The sequence below is a fragment of the Anser anser genome, assembly GCF_964211835.1.
Source record: "Anser anser genome assembly, contig: HAP1_SCAFFOLD_751, whole genome shotgun sequence".
In the NCBI taxonomy this organism is placed as follows: domain Eukaryota; kingdom Metazoa; phylum Chordata; class Aves; order Anseriformes; family Anatidae; genus Anser; species Anser anser.
In genome coordinates this window covers 1-17,441 of record NW_028153870.1, presented here as the reverse complement: position 1 = coordinate 17,441, position 17,441 = coordinate 1, and the positions used below count along the sequence as shown (strand labels likewise).

General features: G+C 61.4%; 1 protein-coding gene across 1 annotated transcript; it reads left to right on the top strand.

The window, feature by feature from the left end:
• Nucleotides 1-51: 51 nt before the first annotated feature.
• On the top strand, nt 52-14,544 carry ARMC5 (armadillo repeat containing 5; the record flags this gene model as incomplete). The annotated part of the gene is made up of 6 exons (XM_083853511.1): nt 52-595; nt 2,721-2,828; nt 7,255-8,107; nt 9,956-10,446; nt 12,761-12,893; nt 14,355-14,544. Coding segments are annotated over exons 1-6 (2,055 nt in total), but the record flags the coding sequence as incomplete, so codon positions are not given.
• Between the last annotated feature and the right edge of the window lie 2,897 nt (nt 14,545-17,441).

The following is a 17,441-nucleotide window of genomic DNA, read 5'->3' as shown; positions in this document are numbered from 1 at the left end:
CATCACCCCTTGCGACTCTCAGACTCCCTTTAGTTCCCCTTCCCTCCTTCCCTTCCCGGCCCCGCAAAGCCTCATGGGACATGTAGTCCTTTACCCCCTTCTTATAACGGCGCCCTACGGGTCCCGAACTACAACTCCCATCACCCCTTGCGGCCCTGCGGCCTTCCTTTCCGCCCCTTCCCTCCTTCCCTTCCCGGCGCCGCAGCGCCTCACGGGACTTGTAGTCCTTTACCCCCTTCTTATAACGGAGCCCTACGGAGGCGGAACTACAGCTCCCGTGATCCCCCCGCGCCCCGTCCCTCTCCCCCTCCCAACATGGCGGAGCCCCTCTCCTGGTGCGTGGAGGCCGTGAGGAGCGGGGCCGAACCGGGCCTGTCCCGGGCCCTCCGCTCCCTCCGGAGCCGCCACACGCGGAGCCCGAGCGGAGCCGCTCGGTTCCGGGCCCGGGGGGGTTTGGGGCCTCTCCTGGAGCTCCTGGAGCCCGCCGGGGCCCGGGGCCTCAGCCTGGGGCTGGCCCTCAGCGTCCTGGGGAACCTCTGCACCGAGCCCGGCTGCAGGAGGCAGGCCCGGAGCCTGGGGGGGGTGCCCCGCCTCGGTGAGGGGGGGTTAATGGGGGGCTGGGGGGGTCCTGGGGGGGTTATTGGGGGGTTGGGGGGTCTTAAAGGGGTTAATGGGGGGCTTAGAGGGGGATTTGGGGGGCTGGGGGGGGGTTGGGCACTAAATGGGGGGGTTAGACCCCAAAAGAGGGAGGTTGGGGGGGCCCTGGGGGGGTTATTGGGGGGCTGGGGGGCGTTTGGGGGGGGGTTGGGCACAAAATGGGGGGCTGGGGGAGTCCGGGGGGGGTTATTGGGGGGTTTGGGCACGAATTGGGGGGCTGAGGGGGGTCCTGGGGGGGTTATTGGGGGATTTGGGGGGTTATTGGGGGGTTTGGGCACGAATTGGGGGGCTGGGAGGGGTCCGGGGGGGGTTATTGGGGGGCTGGGGGGCGTTTGGGGGGGGGTTGGGCAGGAATTGGGAGGCTGGGGGGGGTCCTGGGGGGGTTATTGGGGGGTTTGAGGGGTTATTGGGGGGTTTGGGCACGAATTGGGGGGCTGGGGGGGGTCCTGGGGGGTTATTGGGGGGTTTGGCGGGTTAATGGGGGGCTTGGGGGGGAAATCAGGGGGCTTTGGGGGGGGTTTGGGTCCCAAATGGGGGGGTTAGACCCTAACTGGGGGGCTGGGGGGGGTCCTGGGGGGATTATTGGGGGGTTTGGAGGGCCTGGGGGGGTCCTTAAGGGGTTAATGGGGGGCTTAGAGGGGGATTTGGGGGGGCTGGGGGGGGTTGGGCACGAAATGGGGGAGGGTTTGGACCCAAATTGGGGGGCTGGGGGGGTTCTGGGGGGGTTATTGGGGGGTTTGGGGGGGTTTGGGGGGGGTTTGGGCACGAATTGGGGGGCTGGGGGTGGTTCTGGGGGGTTATTGGGGGATTTGGGCACGAAATGGGGGGCTGGGAGGGGTCCTGGGGGGTTATTGGGGGGCTGGGGGGTCTTAAAGGGGTTAATGGGGGGCTTAGAGGGGGATTTGGGGGGGTTGGGCACGAAATGGGGGGGGTTAGACCCCAGAAGAGGGGGGCTGGGGGGGCCCTGGAGGGGTTAATGGGGTGCTTGGGGGGTTTAGGAGGGGTTTGGACCCAAATTGGGGGGCTGGGGGGGTCCGGGGGGGGTTATTGGGGGGTTTGGGCACGAATTGGGGGGCTGAGGGGGGTCCTGGGGGGGTTATTGGGGGATTTGGGGGGTTATTGGGGGGTTTGGGCACGAATTGGGGGGCTGGGGGGGGTCTTGGGGGGGGTTATTGGGGGGCTGGGGGGCGTTTGGGGGGGGTTGGGCAGGAATTGGGGGGCTGGGGGGGGTCCTGGGGGGGCTATTGGGGGGTTAATGGGGGTTTGGGCACGAATTGGGGGGCTGGGAGGGGTCCTGGGGGGCTTAATGGGGTGCTTGGGGGGGTTTGGACCCAAATTGGGGGGCTGGGGGGGTCCTGGGGGGGTTAATGGGGTGCTTGGGGGGTTTGGACCCTAATTGGGGGGCGGGGGGGTCCTGGGGGGATTATTGGGGGGTTTGGGGGGCCTGGGGGGGTCCTTAAGGGGTTAATGGGGGGCTTAGAGGGGGATTTGGGGGGGCTGGGGGGGGTTGGGCACGAATTGGGGGGCCGGGGGGTGTCCTGGGGGGGTTATTTGGGGGTTTGGGGAGGTTAATGGGGGGTTTGGGCACCAAATGGGGGGGTTTGGACCCAAATTGGGGGCTGGGGGGGTCTTGTGGGGGTTAATGGGGGGTTTGGGGGGGCTTTGACCCCAAAAGAGGGGGGTTGGGGGGGTCCTATGGGGGTTAATGGGGGGTTTGGGGGGGGTCGGACCCCAAAACTGGGGGCTTTGACCCCAAAAGAGGGGGGCTGGGGGGTCCTATGGGGGTTAACGGGGGTTTTGGGGGCTTAGAGGGGTTTTTGGGGGGGTCGGACCCCAAAACTGGGGGCTTTGACCCCAAAAGAGGGGGGCCGGGGGCTCCCATAGGGCTTCTTGGGGGGGTTTGACCCCAAAAAAAGGGGGGGATTTGGGGCCCCCCCCCCAGGTCCCGGGATCCCCCATAGGGGCTGATGGGGCAGCCTGGCCCCGCCCCCTCCCCTTTAGCCCCGCCCCCTTTGGCCACGCCCTCTTTGGCCACGCCCCCTTTGACCACGCCCCCCCCCCAGTGGCCCTGCTGCAGGCCCCCGGCCCCGAGAGCGTGCGGAACCGGGCGGCGCGCGCCCTGGCCAACCTGGCCCTGGAGCCCGACGGAGCCCGCGACGTCCTCGAGGCCGGTGAGTCCCGCCCCAAAACGGCCCCAAAAAGGCCCCGAAATGCCCCGAAAGAACCCGGGGAGGCCCCGAAAGGGCCCGAGGGGGGAAAAAAAGGCACCGAAACGGCGCGAAATGGCCCCCAAACGGCACGGAAAGGCATAAAATGGCCCCAAAAGGACCATAAATGGCTGCAAAATGACACAAAAAGGCAGAAAGTGGTCCCAAAAGGACCCCAAGTGGCACTAAAACGGCACGAAAAGGCACTAAAATGGCATAAAATAGCCCCAAAAGGACCCCAAATGGCACAAAGAGGCATTAAAATGGCATAAAATGGCCCCAAAAGGACCCCAAATGGCCCCAAGTGGCGCCAAAATGGCACAAAAAGCACTAAAATGGCATAAAATAGCCCCAAAAGGACCCCAAATGGCACAAAGAGGCATTAAAAGGCATAAAATGGCCCCAAAAGGACCCCAAATGGCACCAAATGGCCCCAAAAGGGCTCCAAATGGCACTAAAACGGCACAAAAAGGCACTAAAATGGCATAAAATGGCCCCAAAAGGAACCCGAATGGCACCAAATGGCCCCAAAATTGTACAAAAAGGCATAAAATGGCCCCAAAAGGACCCCAAATGGCTGCCAAATGGCACAAAAAGGCACAAAATGGCCCCAAAGGGACCCCAAATGGCACAAAAGGGCACTAAAATGGCACAAAACGGCCCCAAAAGGACCCTAAATGGCACCAAGTGGCCGCAAAATGGCACAAAAAGGCATAAAATGGCCCCAAAAGGACCATAAATGGCTGCAAAAGGGCACAAAAAGGCATAAAGTGGCCCCAAAAGGACCCCAAATGGCCGCCAAATGGCATAAAAAGGCACAAAATGGCCCCAAAAGGACCCCATAGGGCACCAGAAGGGCACAAAAAGGTACTAAAATGGCCCCAAAAGGACCCCGAATGGCACCAAGTGGCCCCAAAATGGCACAAAAAGGCACTAAAAAGGTATAAAATGGCAGCAAATGGCCACAAAATGGCAACAAAAGGGCACAAAAAGGCACTAAAATGGCATAAAATGGCCCCAAAAGGACCCTAAATGGCACCAAATGGCCCCAAAAGGGCTCCAAATGGCACTAAAACGGCACAAAAAGGCACTAAAATGGCATAAAATGGCCCCAAAAGGACCCCGAATGGCACAAAAAGGCACTAAAATGGCCCCAAAAGGAACCCGAATGGCACCAAATGGCCCCAAAATTGTACAAAAAGGCATAAAATGGCCCCAAAAGGACCCCAAATGGCCCCAAAATGGCACAAAATTGTCCAAAAACGGCCCCAAATGGCCCCAATGAGGTTCTTACGGGGTGCCCGATGTCCTTACGGGGTCCCCGAAGTCTTCTCTTGGGTCCTTTTGGGGTCCCCAAGGGCCTTATGGGGTCCTTTTGGGGTCCTTTGGGGTCTTTTGGGGTCCCCGAGGGCTTTATAGGGTCCGTGATGTCCTCATGGGGTCCTTTTGGGGTTATATCGGGACCTTTTGGGGTTCCTGAGGGCCTTATGGGGTCCCCAAGGCCTCCCCTCGGGTCCTTTTGGGGTCTTCTTGGGTCCTTTTGGGGTCTCCGACATCCCCCTGAGGTCCTTTTGGGGGTCCCCTTGTGTCCTTACGGGGTCCCCCTTTGGGGGGGTTTTGGGGTCCCGTGGGTGGCCCCGAGGTCCCCTTGGGTACTTTTGGGGTCCCTTCGGGGTCCCCGCGGTTGTCCGGGAGGTCCTCGGGGTGGCCCAAAAGATGTCCCCGTGTCCCCAAAAGTTGTCCCCAACGGGTTCCTCAAGACGTTCCTCATCAAAATGGCCTCCAAAATGTCCCCAAATGCGTCCCCGTGACCCCAAAAGACGTCCCCAATGGGTTCCTCAACGGGTTCCTCATCAAAATGGCCTCCACGACCTCCTCGAGATGTCCCCAAACGTGTCCCCATGTCCCCAAAGACGTCCCCAATGGGTTCCTCAAGGGGTTCCTCAACCCCGTGGCCTCCAAAACCTCCTCAAGATGTCCCCAGAAGATGTCCCCAAGTCCCCAAAGACGTCCCCAGCGGGTTCCTCAACGGGTTCCTCATCAAAATGGCCTCCAAAATGTCCCCAAAAGATGTCCCCATGACCCCAAAAGACGTCCCCAACGGGTTCCTCAACGGGTTCCTCATCAAAATGGTCTCCACGACCTCCTCGAGATGTCCCCAAACTTGTCCCCATGTCCCCAAAGACGTCCCCAACGGGTTCCTCAACGGGTTCCTCATCAAAATGGCCTCCAAAATGTCCCCAAACTTGTCCCCATGACCCCAAAAGACGTCCCCAACGGGATCCTCAAGAGGTTCCTCAACCCCGTGGCCTCCAAAACCTCCTCGAGATGTCCCCAAACTTGTCCCAATGTCCCCAAAGACGTCCCCAATGGGTTCCTCAAGAGGTTCCTCATCAAAATGGCCTCCAAAATGTCCTCAAAAGATGTCCCCATGATCCCAAAGATGTCCCCAGTGGGTTCCTCAATGGGTTCCTCATCAAAATGGCCTCCAAAACCTCCTCGAGATGTCCCCAAATGCGTCCCCATGACCCCAGAGATGTCCCCAACGGGTTCTTCAATGGGTTCCTCACCCCCGTGGCCTCCAACACTTCCTCAGGGTGTCCCCAAAAGATGTCCCCATGTCCCCAAAGACGTCTCCAACAGGTTCCTCAAGAGGTTCCTCATCAAAATGGCCTCCAAAATGTCCCCAAACTTGTCCCCGTGACCCCAAAAGACGTCCCCAACGGGTTCCTCAACGGGTTCCTCAACCCCGTGGCCTCCAAAACCTCCTCAAGATGTCCCCAGAAGATGTCCCCAAGTCCCCAAAGACGTCCCCAGCGGGTTCCTCAACGGGTTCCTCATCAAAATGGCCTCCAAAATGTCCCCAAAAGATGTCCTCATGACCCCAAAGATGTCCCCAACGGGTTCCTCAAGAGGTTTCTCATCAAAATGGCCTCCACGACCTCCTCGAGATGTCCCCAAACTTGTCCCCATGTCCCCAAAGACGTCCCCAATGGGTTCCTCAAGGGGTTCCTCAACCCCATGGCCTCCAAAACTTCCTCGGGGTGTCCCCAAAAGATGTCCCCAAGTCCCCAGAGACGTCCCCAACGGGTTCCTCAACGGGTTCCTCATCAAAATGGCCTCCAAAATGTCCCCAAACTTGTCCCCGTGACCCCAAAAGACGTCCCCAACGGGTTCCTCAACGGGTTCCTCATCAAAATGGCCTCCACAACCTCCTCGAGATGTCCCCAAACTTGTCCCCATGACCCCAAAGACGTCCCCAATGGGTTCCTCAAGGGGTTCCTCATCAAAATGGCCTCCACAACCTCCTCGAGATGTCCCCAAACGTGTCCCCGTGACCCCAAAAGACGTCCCCAACGGGTTCCTCAAGAGGTTCCTCAACCCCATGGCCTCCAAAACCTCCTCAAGATGTCCCCAGAAGATGTCCCCAAGTCCCCAAAGACGTCCCCAGCGGGTTCCTCAACGGGTTCCTCATCAAAATGGCCTCCAAAATGTCCCCAAAAGATGTCCTCATGACCCCAAAGACGTCCCCAACGGGTTCCTCAAGAGGTTTCTCATCAAAATGGCCTCCACGACCTCCTCGAGATGTCCCCAAACGTGTCCCCATGTCCCCAAAGACGTCCCCAATGGGTTCCTCAAGGGGTTCCTCAACCCCATGGCCTCCAAAACTTCCTCGGGGTGTCCCCAAAAGATGTCCCCAAGTCCCCAGAGACGTCCCCAACGGGTTCCTCAACGGGTTCCTCATCAAAATGGCCTCCAAAATGTCCCCAAACTTGTCCCCGTGACCCCAAAAGACGTCCCCAACGGGTTCCTCAACGGGTTCCTCATCAAAATGGCCTCCAAAATGTCCCCAAACTTGTCCCCGTGACCCCAAAAGACGACCCCAATGGGTTCCTTAACGGGTTCCTCATCAAAATGGCCTCCACAACCTCCTCGAGATGTCCCCAGACTTGTCCCCATGACCCCAAAGATGTCCCCAACGGGTTCCTCAAGAGGTTCCTTACCCCCGTGGCCTCCACGACCTCCTCGGGTTGTCCCCAAACGCGTCCCCAAAGCCGTCCCCAACCCCGTCCCTGGCCTCCACCACCTCCACCACCTCCTCAACCTCCCTGGCCTCCACCAACTCCTCGACCTCCTTGACCTCCCCGGCCTCCACCACCTCCCCGGCCTCCACCACCTCCACCACCTCCTTGACCTCCCCGGCCTCCACCACCTCCTCGACCTCCCTGACCTCCACCACCTCCACCACCTCCTTGACCTCCCCGGCCTCCACCACCTCCTTGATCTCCTCCACCTCCTCGACCTCCACCACCTCCCCAACCTCCACCACCTCCCCGGCCTCCACCACCTCCTTGACCTCCCCCCTTGTCCCCTGTGTCCCCCCCCGCAGGTGCCGGCCCCCTCCTGGTCTCCCTGGCGGCCTCCTGCGCCACCCCGGAGTGCCTCCACAGCGCCGCCCGCGCCCTCCGCATCCTGGCCTCCGCCCCGGCCTCCCGCCTCGCCCTGGGCCGCGCCGGCGCCGTCCGCGCCCTCGCCGCCCGCCTGGCCTCCCTCGGCCCCGGCCACCCGGCCTCCGCCTCGGTGGCCCGGGCCTTGCGCGGCCTCACCGAGCCGCCGGCCTCCGCCGAGGCCGCCGGCGAGCTGGCGCCGGCCTTCGCCGCCTTGGCCTCCCTGGCCTCCCACCCCAAACGCCGCCGCCGCCACCCGGCCCTGGGCGCCATCGCCAACGCCTGCGCCCGCGCCCACCTCCGCCCGGCCCTGGGGGCCGCCGGGGCGGTGGAGGCCGTGACGGCCGAGGTGGAGGCCGCGACGGCGGAGGTGGCGGCCTCGGCGGAGGCCGGCGGCGGCGGCCTCCGCCTCCACCCGGCCTCGTCCGGTGCCGCCGTGCGGGCCCTCTGCCTCCTGTGCCGCGAGGCCGTCAACCGGGCCCGGGTGCGGGAGGCCGGCGGCCTGGCCGTCCTCCTGAGGCTCCTGGCGGAGGCCGGCCCGTGGAGGCCGCGCGTCCTCCTGGCCCTGGCGGCCTTCTCCTACGACCAGGAGGCCCTGGAGGCCCTGGAGGCCCTGGGCTTGGCGCCGCTGCTGGCGGAGGTCCTGCGGGGCCGGGCGGAGGCGGCGGCGGAGGCCCGGGGAGGCCGGGAGGCCGGAGGGGAGGACGCGGAGGCCGCCTCCTGCGACGTCCCCCGCGAAGGCCCCGCAGCCTCCAACCGCGACGGGGCGGCCGCCGGGAGCCGCAGGGGGCTCAAGTGAGTCCGGGGGGGGGGGGTTTGGGGGGGTTTTGGGGTCTTTTGGGGTTTTGGAGGCTGCTGGGAGGATTTGGGATGGTTTGGAGGCCGGTTTTGGAGGCCGCTGGGGGGATTTGGGACGATTTGGAGGCCGTTTGGGGTCTTTGGGCCGTTTTGGGAGGTCCTTTGGGGTTTTGGGGACATTTTGGGGGGCGTTTGGGCGGGGTTTTGGGGGTCTTTGGGGTCTTTGGGATGGTTTGGGGGGGTCCTTTGGGGTTTTGGAGGCCACTGGGGGGCTTTGGGATGGTTGAGCCCTCCTGGAGGCCCTTTAGGACATTTTTTGGGGCCTCCACAGCCTCCATGAGGTTCCTGAGCCCTTTTTTTGGATCTTTAAGACCTCCTGGAGGCCCTTTGAGACCTTTTTTGGGGCCTCCAGAGCCTCTTTGAGGATTTCGAGCCCTATTTTGGGATCTTTGAGACCTCCTGGAGGCCGTTTAGGACATCTTTTGGGGCCTCCACAGCCTCCTCGAGGTTCTTGAGCCCTATTTTGGGATCTTCAAGACCTCCTGGAGGCCCTTTAAGACGTTTTTTGGGGCCTCCAGAGCCTCTTTGAGGATTTTGAGCTCTATTTTGGGATCTTTGAGACCTCCTGGAGGCCCTTTAGGACATTTTTTGGGGCCTCCACAGCCTCCTCGAGGTCCCCAGACCCTTTTTTGAGATCCCTGAGACCTCCAGGAGGTTCTTCGAGACCTTTTTTGGGGCCTCCAGAACCTTTTTGAGGTTTTTGAGCCCTTTTTTGAGATCTTTGAGCCCTCCTGGAGGCCGTTTAGGACAATTTTTGGGGCCTCCACAGCCTCCTCGAGGCCCCCAATCCCTTTTTTGAGATCTTTGTGACCTCCACGAGCCCCTTCAAGATGTTTTTTGGGGCCTCCAGAACCTTTTTGAGGATTTTGAGCCCTATTTTGGGATCTTTGAGCCCTCCAGGAGGCCCTTTAAGACCTTTTTTGGGGCCTCCTCAGCCTCTTTGAGGATTTCGAGCCCTATTTTGGGATCTTTAAGACCTCCTGGAGGCTCTTTAAGACCTTTTTTGGGTCCTCCAGAACCTTTTTGAGGTTTTTGAGCCCTTTTTTGAGATCTTTGGGACCTCCTGGAGGCCGTTTAGGACATTTTTTGGGGCCTCCACAGCCTCCTCGAGGTTTCTGAGCCCTATTTTGAGATCTTTGAGACCTTCTGGAGGCCGTTTAGGACATTTTTGGGGGCCTCCACAGCCTCCTCGAGGCCCCCAATCCCTTTTTTGAGATCCTTGAGACCTCCACGAGCCCCTTCAAGACTTTTTTGGGGCCTCCAGAACCTTTTTGAGGTTTTTGAGCCTTTTTTTGAGATCTTTGAGACCTCCTGGAGGCCCTTTAGGACATTTTTCGGGGCCTCCACAGCCTCCTCGAGGTTCCTGAGCCTTTTTTTGGGATCTTTAAGACCTCCTGGAGGCCCTTTGAGACCTTTTTTGGGGCCTCCACAGCCTCTTTGAGGATTTCGAGCCCTATTTTGGGATCTTTGAGACCTCCTGGAGGCAGTTTAGGACATTTTTGGGGCCTCCACAGCCTCCTCGAGGCCCCCAATCCCTTTTTTGAGATCTTTAAGACCTCCACGAGCCCCTTGGAGACATTTTTTGGGTCCTCCAGAGCCTTTTTGAGGTTTTTGAGCCTTTTTTTGAGATCTTTGAGCCCTCCTGGAGGCCCTTTAGGACCTTTTTGGGGCCTCCACAGCCTCCTCGAGGCCCCCAACCCCTCTTTTAGCGCCTCGAAGCCCCCCTTTTGTCCCGTCCCCCCCCCCCATATCTCACCCCTCTTCTCTCCCCCCCCCCCTTTACAGGTCCTGGCTCCTCTCGGAATCCCTCTCCCCGCCTCCCTCCCCGCCCCGGCCTCCGCCCCGGCCTCCCCTCTCCCCCCGCCGGCCTCCCTTACCCCCTTTGGGGGCCCTGGCCCTCCCCAGGGGGGTCGCGGAGGGCGACCCCTGGCTCCCCGAAACCCCCGCTCTCCTCCTCCTGTCCCGCTTGGCCTCCGGCCCCGAACCCAGCCTCTCCTTGGCCTCCGGCCTCGTCGTCTCCGGCCTCCTCCGCTACCTCACGGGGGTCCCGGCCCCGGCCCCCCGAGCCGTGAGGTTGCTGCAGCGCCTCGCCGGGCACCCCGCTTTTTTGGGGGCACTGGTCCGCCACTACGTCCCCTCGCTGCTCAGGACCTGGCTGGTGCTGGGCTTGGAGCCCGAAGAGGCCCGGGAGGTCGCTCAAGGCGGAGGCTGGAAGGAGGAGGAGGAGGAGGAGGAGAAGGAAGATGGAGGCCGGAGGGAGAGGCTGAAGGAGCTCGGTGAGTTTTGGGGGCTTTTTGGGGTGGTTTTGGGGGCTTTGGAGGGGATTTGGGGTCTTTTTGGGGGTGGAGGACGAGGAGGAGGAGGTTGAGGCCGGAGGGGGTAGAGGCCGGAGGGAGAGGAGGATGGAGGCCGGAGGGAGAGGCTGAAGGAGCTCGGTGAGTTTTTCTGGGGGGTTTTGGGGTGGTTTTGGGGTTTTGGAGGGGAGTTGGGGTCTTTTTTGGGGTGGAGGACGAGGAGGAGGAGGTGGAGGCTGGAAGGAGGAGGAGGAGGATGGAGGCTGGAGGGAGAGGCTGAAGGAGCTGGGCGAGGTTTTGGGGTTTTTGGGGTGTTTTTGGGGTTTTGGAGGGGATTTGGGGTCTTTTTTGGGGTGGAGGAGGACGAGGAGGAGGAGGAGGAGGAAGAGGAGGAGGTTGAGGCTGGAGGGGGTAGAGGCTGGAAGGAGGAGGAGGAGGAGGAGGAGGATGGAGGAAGGAGGCAGAGGCTGAAGGAGCTGGGTGAGTTTTTTGGGGGGTTTTGGGGTGTTTTTGGGATTTTGGAGGGGATTTGGGGTCTTTTTTGGGGTGGAGGAGGAGGAAGAGGAGGAGGAGGTTGAGGCTGAAGGGGGTGGAGGCCGGAGGGAGGAGGAGGAGGAAGGAGGGAGGCTGAAGGAGCTGGGTGAGGTTTTTTGGGGTTTTTGGGGTGGTTTAGGGGTTTTTGGGGGGTTTTGGGGGGGATTTGGGGTCTTTTTTGGGGTGGAGGACGAGGAGGAGGAGGAGGAGGAGGCCGGAGGGCGAGGCCGAAGGAGTTGGGTCGGTTTTTTGGGGCGGTTTCGGGGGGTTTGGGGGTTTGGGGTTTTGGTTTTGGGGTTTTTTTTTGGGGGGGGGGGGGGGTTTGGGGTTTGGTTTTTTTGGAGGGGGATTTGGGGTCGCGGTCCTTTTGGGGTCCTTTTTGGGGTCCTTTTTGGGGTCCTTTTTGGGGTCCTTTTGGGGTCCTTTTTGGGGTCCTTTTTGGGGTCCTTTTTGGGGTCCTTTTGGGGTCCTTTTTAGGGTCACCCTCTTGGGGTTTCTTTTGGGGTCCTTTTGGGGTCTTTTTTGGGGTTATCCTTTAAGGGTTCCTTTTGGGGTTTCTTTTGGGGTCCTTTTGGGGTTCTTTTTTGGGGTTCTTTTTTGGGGTCCTTTTTGGGGTCCTTTTTCTTTTTTGGGGGGGTCCCTTTTGGGGTTATCCTTTTGGGGTCTTTTTTGGGGTCCTTTTTGGGGTTCTTTTTAGGGTTAGCCTTTTGGGGTCCTTTTTAGGGTCCTTTTTGGGGTCCTTCTTCTTTTTGGGGTTGTCCTTTTGGGTTCCTTTTTGGGGTTCTTTTTGGGGTTATCCTTTTGGGGTTCCTTTTGGGGTCCTTTTTGGGGTCCCTTTTGTTTTTTGGGGGGGTTCTTTTTGGGGTTATCCTTTTCGGGGTCCTTTTTGGGGTTCTTTTAGGGTTAGCCTTTTGGGATTCCTTTTGGGGTCCTTTTTGGGGTTATCCTTTAAGGGTTCTTTTTGGGGTTCCTTTTGGGGTCCTTTTTAGGGTTACCCTTTTTGGGGTTTCTTTTGGGGTTGCCCTTTTGGGGTTATCCCTTTGGGGTCTTTTTGGGGTCCTTTTTGGGATTGTCCTTTTAGGGTTCCTTTTGGGGTTCCTTTTGGGGTTCCTTTGGGGTTCTCTTTGGGGTCAGTTTTAGGGTCACCCTTTTTGGGGTTTCTTTTGGGGTTACCCTTTTGGGGTCATCCCTTTGGGGTCCTTTTTGGGGTCCTTTTTGGGGTTATCCTTTTAGGGTTCTTTTTGGGATTCCTTTTGGGGTTCCTTTTTGGGGTCCCTTTTTTTTTGGGGGGGTTCTTTTTGGGATTGTCCTTTTGGGATTCCTTTTGGGGTCCTTTTTGGGGTCCTTTTTGGGGTTCTTTTTGGGGTCCTTTTCGGGGTCCTTTTTTGGGGGGCTTCTTTTTGGGGTTATCCTTTTGGGATTCCTTTTGGGGTCCTTTTGGGGTCCTTTTTGGTTTTTGGGGGGGTCCCTTTTGGGGTTATCCTTTTGGGGTCCTTTTTGGGGTTCTTTTTAGGGTTAGCCTTTTGGGGTTCTTTTTAGGGTCCTTTTTGGGGTCCTTTTTTGGGGGGGTCCCTTTTGGGGTTATCCTTTCGGGGTCCTTTTTGGGGTCCCCTTCCTGCTTCTTTTCGCCTTCCTTTTCCGTTCCTTTGGCCTTCTTCTCGGGGCTCTACCCCCCCCAAACCCCCCCAAACCCCCCCCAAACCCCCCCAACCCCCCCATATACCCCCCCCTAAATCCCCTATATATCTCCCCCCCCCCCCAGGTGAGGGGCTGCTGCGCTCCCTGGGGGCGGCGGCGGGGGCCCCCTATGGCGTGGGGCTGCTGACCCACATGCTGCGCTGCGGGGCCCCCCCGGCCCGCCTGGCCTGCGCCACCGCCCTGCCGCTGCTCGCCAGGTACTTATGGACCCCATACGGCCCCCATACGTCCGCTATACGTCCCCTATATGGCCCCGGCCCCTATATGGCCCCTATACGGCCCCTGTGTGGTCCCTGTGTGGTCCCCGGTCCCGGCCCCGTCAACTGCTCGGGGGGGGACGGACACCTCCTCCATCCCCTATAGTCCCCCCCCGTCCCCTATAGTCCCCCATACGGCCCCTGTATGGCCCCGGCCCCTATACGGACCCTATGTGGTCCCTGTGTGGTCCCCGGTCCCGGCCCCATCAACTGCTCGGGGGGGGGGGGGGGGACACACCTCCTCCATCCCCTATAGTCCCCCCCCGTCCCCTATAGTCCCCCCCGTCCCCTATAGTCCCCCATACGTCCCCTATATGGTCCCTGTATGGCCCCGGCCCCTATATGGCCCCTATGTGGTCCCCGGTCCTGGCCCCGTCACCTGCTCGGGGGCGGGGGAGGGGGGTTGGGGGTGTCGCAGCCCACCCCAGTCACCTATAGAGGGTCCCCAGTCACCTATAGAGACCCCCCTGTCCCCTATAGCCCCCCCCCAGTCACCCAGAGACCCCCCCCCGTCACCTATAGCCCCCTAGTCACCTGTAGAGGGTCCCCGTCACCTATAGAGACCCCCCCGTCACCTATAGAGGGTCCCCAGTCACCTATAGCCCCCCCCCAGTCACCTATAGAGACCCCCTCCATCCCCTATAGTCCCCCCCCGTCCCCTATAGTCCCCCCCCCGTCCCCTATACTCCCCCATACGTCCCCTATACGGTCCCTGTATGGCCGCGGCCCCTATATGGCCCCTGTGTGGTCCCTGTGTGGTCCCTGGTCCCGGCCCCGTCACCTGTGGGGTTTGGGGGTGTCGCCCTGCAGCCCCGGGCGCCTATAGAGGGGCTCCGGTCGCCTACAGAGGGTCCCAGTCACCCGTAGAGGGCCCGCAGTCACCTATAGGGATCCCCCCCCGCCCCCCGTCACCTATAGCCCACCCCTCCTTCCCCCCCCGTCGCCTATAGAGGGTCCCGGTCGCCTGTAGAGGGCCCGCAGTCACCTATGGAGATCCCCCCCCCCGTCACCTATAGCCTGCCCCCCTTCCCACCCCCGGTCACCTATAGAGACCCCCCCGTCACCTATAGAGACCCCCCCCGTCACCTATAGAAGGTCCCCAGTCACCTATAGACCCCCCCCCGTCCCCCATAGCCCCCCCAGTCCCCTATAGAGACCCCCCCGTCCCCTATACGCCCCCTACTCACCTATAGGGGGTTCCCAGTTACCTATAGAGCCCCCCCCATCCCCTATAGCCCCCCCCTTCCCCCCCGTCACCTATAGGGGGTCCCCAGTCACCTATAGAGACCCCCCCGTCCCCCATAGCCCCCCCAGTCCCCTATAGAGCCCACCCCCGTCCCCTATAGCCCCCCCAGTCACCTATAGGGGGTCCCCAGTCACCTATAGAACCCCCCCCCCCAGGTCCCCGTCCCCGGCGCGGGCGCTGCTGTGGGGGGGGGGGGGGCGCGGTGGCCCTGCTGCTGTCGGCGGTGGCCCGCGGGCCCCCCCCGGCCCCCTACGAGCCCCCCCCGGCCTTCGCCCTCTACGCGGCCGACGCCATCGGGCTCCTGCGGGCGCAGCGGGACGGGGACCCGAAGGTGGGCGGGGGGGGGTCGGGGGGGGGGGGGGTTGGGGGCGTTTTGGGGGGCGTTTGGGGGCGTTTTGGGGGGGGGTTTGAGGCGTTTTGGGGGAGTTTGGGGGGTTTTGGGGGCGTTTTGGGGGGCGTTTGGGGGCGTTTTGGGGGGGGGTTGGGGCGTTTTGGGGGAGTTTGGGGGGTTTTGGGGGGGTTTGGGGGGTTTGGGGACGTTTTGGGGGGCGTTTTGGGGGGGGGTTGGGGCGTTTTGGGGGAGTTTGGGGGGTTTGGGGACGTTTTGGGGGCGTTTTGGGGGGTTTGGGGGGTTTGGGGGCGTTTTGGGGGGGTTTGGGGGGTTTGGGGACGTTTTGGGGGGCGTTTGGGGGCGTTTTGGGGGAGTTTTGGAGGCATTTTGGGGGCGTTTTGGGGGGGTTGGGGACGTTTTAGGGGCGTTTTGGGGGTTTGGGGGCGTTTTGGGGGGGTTTGGGGCGTTTTGGGGGGTTTTGGGGGCATTTGGGGGGGGGTTGGTGACGTTTCAGGGACATTTTGGGGGATCTGGGGGCGATTTGGGGGGGGTTGGGGCGTTTGGGGGGGGTTGGGGCGTTTTCGGGGGGTTTCAGGGCGTTTTGGGGGGGTTTGGGGGAGTTTGGGGGGTTTGGGGATGTTTTGGGGGGCGTTTGGGGGCGTTTTGGGGGGGTTGGGTGTGTTTTGGGGGAGTTTTGGGGGGGGTTTGGGGGCGTTTTGGGGGGGTTGGGGACGTTTTAGGGGCGTTTTGGGGGTTTGGGGGGCATTTTGGGGGGGTTTTGGGGGCGTTTTGGGGGCGTTTTGGGGGGGTTGGGTGCGTTTTGGGGGAGTTTTGGGGGGGGTTTGGGGGCGTTTTGGGGGGGTTGGGGACGTTTTAGGGGCGTTTGGGGGGTTTGGGGGCGTTTTGGGGGGGGTTTTGGGGGCGTTTTGGGGGGGTTGGGTGCGTTTTGGGGGAGTTTTGGGGGCATTTTGGGGGCGTTTTGGGGGGGTTGGGGACGTTTTAGGGGCGTTTTGGGGGTTTGGGGGCGTTTTGGGGGGGTTTGGGGCGTTTTGGGGGGTTTTGGGGGCATTTGGGGGGGGTTGGGGGCGTTTGGGGGGGGTTGGGGGCGTTTTCGGGGGGTTTCAGGGCGTTTTGGGGGGGTTTGGGGGCGTTTGGGGGGAGTTTGGGGGGTTTGGGGATGTTTTGGGGGGCGTTTGGGGGCGTTTTGGGGGGGGGTTGGGGGGTTTGGGGACGTTTTGGGGGGTTGGGTGCGTTTTGCTGGAGTTTTGGGGGCATTTTGGGGGCGTTTTGGGGGGGTTGGGGACGTTTTAGGGGCGTTTGGGGGGTTTGGGAGGCATTTTGGGGGGGTTTGGGGCATTTTGGGGGGTTTTGGGGGCGTTTTGGGGGCGTTTTGGGGGCGTTTTGGGGGGGTTGGGTGCGTTTTGGGGGAGTTTTGGGGGCATTTTGGGGGCGTTTTGGGGGGGTTGGGGACGTTTTAGGGGCGTTTGGGGGGTTTGGGGGGCATTTTGGGGGCGTTTTGGGGGGGTTGGGGACGTTTTAGGGGCGTTTGGGGGGTTTGGGAGGCATTTTGGGGGGGTTTTGGGGGCGTTTTGGGGGCGTTTTGGGGGAGTTTTGGGGGCGGTTGAGGGTGTTTTGGGGGCGGTTGGGAATTTTGGGGACATTTTGGGGGGCGTTTTGGGGACATTTTGGGGGGAGTTGGGGGCGTTTTGGGGGGGTTTGGGGGCATTTTGGGGGGGTTGGGGACATTTCGGGGCATTTGGGGGGGCATTTAGGGGCGTTTGGGGGCGTTTTGGGGGGGTTGGGGGCGTTTTCAGGGGTTTGGGGGGTTTAGTGGGGGTTGGGGGTGTTTTGGGGACATTTTGGGGGGTTTGGGGACGTTTCGAGGGGGTTGGGGGCGTTTTGGGGGGGTTGGGGGCGTTTTAGGGGGGGGTTGGGGGCATTTCGGGGGGCTTTGGGGACATTTAGGGGCGTTTGGAGGGTTTTGGGGGCGTTTTGGGGGGTTGGGGGTGTTTTGGGGGGGTTGGGGGCGTTTGGGGGTGTTTTGAGGGGGTTTTGGGGGCGTTTGGGGGGATTTGGGGGCGTTTTGGGGGGTTTGAGGGGCGTTTTGGGGGGGTTGGGGGCGTTTGGGGGTGTTTGAGGGGGTTTTGGGGGCGTTTGGGGGGGTTTGGGGCGTTTTGGGGGGTTTGGGGGCGTTTCAGGGGTGTTTCAGGGGGGTTGGGGGGGCTGGGGGCGTTTGGGGGGCCTTTTGGGGCATTTTGGGCGGGTTTGGGGCGTTTTGGGAGTTTTGGGGACATTTTGGGGTTTTGGGGGCGTTTGGGGTGGGGGTTGGGGGTGTTTTGAGGGGGTTTTGGGGCGTTTGGGGGGCATTTTGGGGGCGTTTTGGGGGGGTTGGAGGCGTTTTGGGGGCGTTTGGGGAGAGTTTTGGGGACATTTTGTGGAGGGTTGGGGACGTTTTGGGGACATTTTGGGGGGGATGGGGGACATTTTGGGAGTTTTGGGGACGTTTGGGGATTTTGGGGACATTTTGGGGGGCGTTTCGGGGACATTTTGGGGGTTTTGGGGGCGTTTTGGGGGTTTTGGGGGCATTTGGGGCGGGGGTTGGGGGTGTTTGGGGGGGTTGAGGACATTTGGGGGGCGTTTTGGGGGGGGTTGGGGCCGTTTTGGGGGGGTTTGGGGGGCGTTTTGAGGACATTTTGGGGGTTTTGGGGCCGTTTGGGGGGGGTTGGGGACGTTTTGGGGACATTTTGAGGGTTTTGGGGGCGTTTCGGGGGGGGTTGGGGGGGTTTGGGGGCGTTTTGGGGGGTTTGGGGACTTTTGGGGCATTTTGGGGGGCGGGTTGGGGGCGTTTTGGGGGATTTGGGGGCGTTTTGGGGGGGTTTGGGGACTTCTGGGGGTGTTTGGGGATTTTGGG